The sequence below is a fragment of the Pteropus vampyrus genome, unplaced genomic scaffold, assembly GCF_000151845.1.
Source record: "Pteropus vampyrus isolate Shadow unplaced genomic scaffold, Pvam_2.0 Scaffold66, whole genome shotgun sequence".
In the NCBI taxonomy this organism is placed as follows: domain Eukaryota; kingdom Metazoa; phylum Chordata; class Mammalia; order Chiroptera; family Pteropodidae; genus Pteropus; species Pteropus vampyrus.
Genome location: NW_011888847.1, coordinates 9,065,332 through 9,070,519, shown reverse-complemented (window position 1 = coordinate 9,070,519; position 5,188 = coordinate 9,065,332). Strand labels below are relative to the sequence as shown.

The window sequence follows — 5,188 nt, the reverse complement described above, 5'->3', positions numbered from 1 at the left end:
AGTGGCTTAAACAACAAACATTTATTTTTCACAATTCTAGATGCTGGAAGTTTGAGATCATAGTGACATTATGGTTAGGCTCTGGTGAGGATCCTCTTCTGAGTTGCAGACGGCTGGCTTATTATGTCCTCACATGGTGGAAGGAGACTGAGCTCTGGTATCTTACCGTTCTAAGGGCATTACAGTAATCCCATTCATGAGGGCTCCAAACTCATGACCTAATTATTTCCCAAAGGCCCCACCTCCAAATACCATCATATCAGGGATTAGGACTTAAACATGAATTTTGAGAGAATTCAAAGATTCAGTCCATGACTGACAGCAACTTTTGGAATTTCTCCTGCTCCTTCCCCTCCTCCTTTCTGAAGTTCCTTTAAGACTGTACACTCCTTTTTATCATCCCTACCACGGCGCCTGGCAAAAACAGCACTTCTCTGATATTTACTTTTAACTTTACCCAGAGGTAATGGCTACCACTGAGTTTCTACTTCTCAGATAATTTTTACCGATCAAGGAATGGAATCAAAGTTGTTGGAGGGCAAGCAGAGAACAGGTGTTACATAGGAATACAGGAAGAGTCCAGCTATTTTACCCTACTTTCTGAACTTGAAGAACAAGTCAGTACCAGGTGCCATCTTCATCTTGGAGCATAGAGTTCATAAGACCCTGTTCTCAGCCCAGACCCGTTATTTTTGTTGAAGACTTCTCTGTGCTAATGCTGGGCATGCAGCAGTGAACCTCAGTGGGCTCCTTCTGGTGCTTTAAGCTTCTTTTCAGTAGTATTGAAGAGAGTAAAGTTTCTTCAGTAACACAATCTTGTTAAGCCTTGCATAACAGGTTTACATTATATTGTATTCTGGCCAAATAAAGCAAATATGTTAACATTATATTGTAATATCTTTGCACAACATAATATGAAAGTGCTTCTTAGAAGAAAATGCTTTAGTAGTTTCAAATCTTAAAGTCTGACGTCTTCCAAGATATAACTTAGTTTTAAGAGTACAGCTAGGCTTATTCTTGAATGCAGCTTGCTTAAAGCTCAAAAACTATCTTATAGTCTTATATAATCCCCACCAGTAAAGAGCGTTGTATGATTTTTAAAATATTTTTTGATAGTGTACCCATTTTTAGTTCATTCAGTACATTGGTGGGGAATTTAGTAATCAAGACCAAGTTCTCTGCAAGCCTAAATTTAAAGCTCAAAGTGAGAGTGTGCAGTTGTTAAACGAGTTTATTTGGCGGAATTTTATTTTCATTATACAAACCATAGTGAAATATTAAGCATTTGAGGAGATTGTGGTTTTCATCCAGACAACTTAGAGTGGTGGGGGAACGAAAAAGATGGGGATTGTGCTCATTAAAAAGGAACATCCGTTAAAGTGAAGTTTAAAAAAACGTGGCTGTGGACAAGATGACTAATTGGTTCAAGCCATCAGCGTTTGACACTGTCATGCAGAGGGAGATTCGCGGTTGTACCCTAGAAAGGGGCGCGAAAAAAGGATGATAATACTAGGGGAGGGGAGGTGGGTTTGGGAGCATGAAAGAACCTGGATGGGGATAGGTTTGGGGAGCGGCAGTGACGGAACGCGCTGGGAGGTGGAAGGTCGCGCCAAGCCTCAAGCGGGGACAGACGCTGGTGGCCCTGAACCAGGGCGCGGGGGGAGGAGGACGGGCTTCGAGGGGAGGCGGCATCCGGGCAACAATGTCCGATGCAAGCCGAGCGGCCCGGCGGAGCGCAGTTTTCTTCTTTTGCCAAAGGTGCGCTGGGCATCTGCCCCAGGTGAGTTAACAGCCAGCGTGAAGAGGCGGGACCTGCGGGGTGAGCGGCCGCGGGGAGAACGGCCGCGGGCTCCTCCCCGCGGCGCCTCCGCGATTTGGGTCAGGACGCCCGGCGCCGGGCCTCGGGACCCGGAAGCTCCGGAACTAAGGTCGGCTCGCCGCTTCCCTCCCACACGCTCTGCCTGCAGGTTCCAGGTCCTCGGTCCCCAGTCTCCCACGGCAGAGAAGCCTCTGCGACCAACACAGGTGCGTGCGGAGGACAGAGGGCGGCTCGGCAGGCCCGGGCTGGACGCAGCCAGGGACGTGCAGAACGCTGAGGCAGCACTTCCGGTGGCGGCCACTGCACTTCCGGGTCGCGTGGAAGTGCTGCCCTGCCGCGCCCCTGCAGAGCATCCTCCAGCCTGCCGGCGCTGCTGCTGGTTTTCCTGGCAGCGGAGCGGCATTATTACCCGCCGCTTTCCGGGGCACAGCCCTCGCCGAGCCGGCGCCTCGGAAGCTACAGCCCCGCGGGTCGTGGGGTGCGTGGGGAGTGGGCAGGGTGCTGCCTCGGCCCGGCAGGTCCCTGCAAACCCCGAGGAGTTTTTGTCGGAGACACTTGCTAACTTCTCACTTCGGCTCCCTGGGTCTTAACCTTTCAGCCTCCAGCAAACGTTTTTGTTTTGCTTTGCTCGAAACAAACTTGGATTCTCTACCTATTTTACACAAAACGAAGGCCAGATTTTCAGTGCGACAAACATTTGCAAATAAGCCAAACATCAGAGAGCCCTAAATTTAAAATATTATAAAATAGGAAAAATAAAACCTGATGAGATATGAGTATTGGAATTCACTTACAAGTATCAGGTTATCCAGGTTGCTGTGGGGAATCTGATCACAAACTCAAGGCCTTAGAGCGATTCCTTTGAGAGGCTTAATCCTCAGGCTTGTCTAATCCATAATGTTCCTTTACCCCTCTTGCAAAACTTTTCATAAATTACCCGAGTCTATCAGTTATATACTTATTTCTCCCTAAGAATCTGCCGATGAATTAAGTGAATATATATGCTAGGTATTGGTGAAAGCATTATAATTTTACTTAGTAAAGCATGATTTTTATCAAAATTTAAACTAGAACATGAAAATGTTTTCCGAAGTTAATTTTTCATGATAGTTTCTACAAATTTTAATGTAGAAATATCTTTAGCGTCAACATTTTGACTATTTCAATAGAATTCTTGATTCTCATCTTTGAATAACAATTATGTATCACACATTAATTTTAGATGCCAAGAATTTATATTAAAATTAGCACCTTACAAATTGAAACTTATTAACAGGAATAACATTTAGCATCTTATTATCTAGTCTATAAATTTTTTAATTACTGTGTCTTTATTCTAAAGTGCAAGTATATATTACTAATTTCATAATTAAATGTATAAAACATAAATGATGTAATACAACCTTTGAAATTATACTACAGGCAAGCAAGTGTTCTAATTTATTTTCTACATCAGTATTTAATGAGTGGCATTTTTCAAGTTATTTGCTTAGAAGCACATTCATTTTTTAGTGATAACAAAGCTCAAACGTAACTTGAGCTATTAGTCTCTAATTGTTGCTATTTAAAACCAATACCTGCTCCATCGATTCTAGTTTTTTCCCAGTTGATTTTCATAGTTCTAAAGTCATATTTCAGCTCTGAACATCTCTGCCCAGGCAGCATTCTCCTTCATGTCCTCAATGATAGTTTCTGAATCTTTACACAGCAGTACATCCAATAGTTATCAAGGGTGATAGTTCTCACTTCCTAGTTGGATGACACCTACGTAAATGACTTGGCATCTGTGTGCTTCAGTTTGCTATCTACAGAATAAGGATCATAGTAGGACCCACCTCAAAGATAATTTGAGAATGGTATAATTCCTTAAGAAAAGATGAAACAAAATTTGATACTCTGTCTTACCTGTTTAAACTTGGTACCATCTTGGGGAGATTTTGACTTCTATTTATTTACTTAAGTGAAAAAAATTTCAAACTAGGCTGTTTTTAATTGTAAAGTCGAAGGAAGGCCGAGCAGGTATGAGCCAAGAAAGTAATCAAAATAGGAATATTTCTTTTAGTAGACCTCAAGATCAGCATTTGAACATCCTGCATTAATCTTTTTACTGACAGAAAAGAGCCAAGATGATCAAGCTTGTTGCATAATTATTAGATGTGATGGAAATGTAAGTCATGAGCATATAATGGCTTTACTTAGTATTTCTTGCCTTTTCACGATATTCTTTCAAAATATTTTAGTTTCGTGATATAGTTTTTTTTATGGAAATAAAAGTAAACAACTAATAATTACCTACAACTTCAGCTGAAATTACAAATTGATCTGAGTTTACTGCTGACAAGTCGGGATGGATGGGAGTGGATAGATGGTTACTTTTATAATTCACAGTTATACCAACTAGGTATAAAAAAAAACAAAACTTTTTGCTTAAAAAAGATTAATCCAGGAAAACTGTAACCTGAGGTCAGACAGGCCAGTTTAAGTACACAGGCTTTGTACTTGAACCTTTGGCTTCAGAAGAAAGGATTCTTAATTCTCTTGGATATAGTATTCACCAACACCTGAGGCAATTTCTGAAAGATTATTATTTTAAAATCATTAGTCTTCATTTATACTCAGACCTGTAGTAAAATAGAGTTTCCAAATAGTTCTTTCTGTGCATACCTCCCTCATCTACAGTACTGTGCCACAAAAATTCTAGGTGCTTCAGTTTCCCTGAACTCTGATCTCTGTTCAACTCAAGACTACCAGGCTCTGTTTGGTTTTCCCCTCCCTGTGCCAATAGTTCAGACGTTGCCTCCAGTTGTAAATTTGGAGAGATTAAAGGATTTACCTAATTTGTTTCCTTTTTCTCAGGGATCATAGGTGGCAGTGCTGTAATAATCTGCTCCTTGAGAAAGTGTCAGGAAAAAACAAACCAAAAAATTTACAAATTTAATTTCCTGTAATGAACAGTTTACCCCTATTTGTAACATTTCTCCCAAGTTGCTAACATAATTTAATACAGGTGGTTACCTTTTTACAAAATAGGGGAAATTGATGGGAAAACAATTTTGGGAACTTTAAAGTCTGTAAAAAAGTCTTTCTATATTGTACTGTGATTACAAAAGTTCACCATAGTTCTGCTATACTTACTGCCACTTTAAAGTCTCTGAAGGAAAGTGGCTTTCATATTATTATGTTACTTTAAGAGTCTTCTTACTTTAAGAACAGAGATAAGCAATATAACTAGTGAAGATGGGAAATACTAAAGAAAGATTATGGTGCATTTAGTCAAAGGAGCTGAATTTATATGGAATTACGTGGGTCACCAAGCTTGGGCCTGAAATACAAAAAGGTGAAAGTTCAGGAGAAAGGAATCAAGGAAAT

General features: G+C 40.8%; 1 protein-coding gene across 2 annotated transcripts in view; it reads left to right on the top strand.

Moving 5' to 3' along the window:
* The first annotated feature begins 1,087 nt into the window (after positions 1–1,087).
* The window catches only part of RMDN2 (regulator of microtubule dynamics 2), a 51,912-nt gene continuing 47,811 nt past the window's right edge, over positions 1,088–5,188 (top strand). The window contains exons 1-2 of one of the 2 annotated variants that reach the window (XM_011361400.2): positions 1,088–1,780; positions 1,968–2,025. In XM_011361400.2, the coding sequence (XP_011359702.1) occupies positions 1,501–1,780; positions 1,968–2,025 (338 nt within the window). In that variant the 5' untranslated portion in view covers positions 1,088–1,500. The remainder of the gene's footprint in view (positions 1,781–1,967; positions 2,026–5,188) is intronic. The other variant, XM_011361401.2, reaches the window with a different exon arrangement.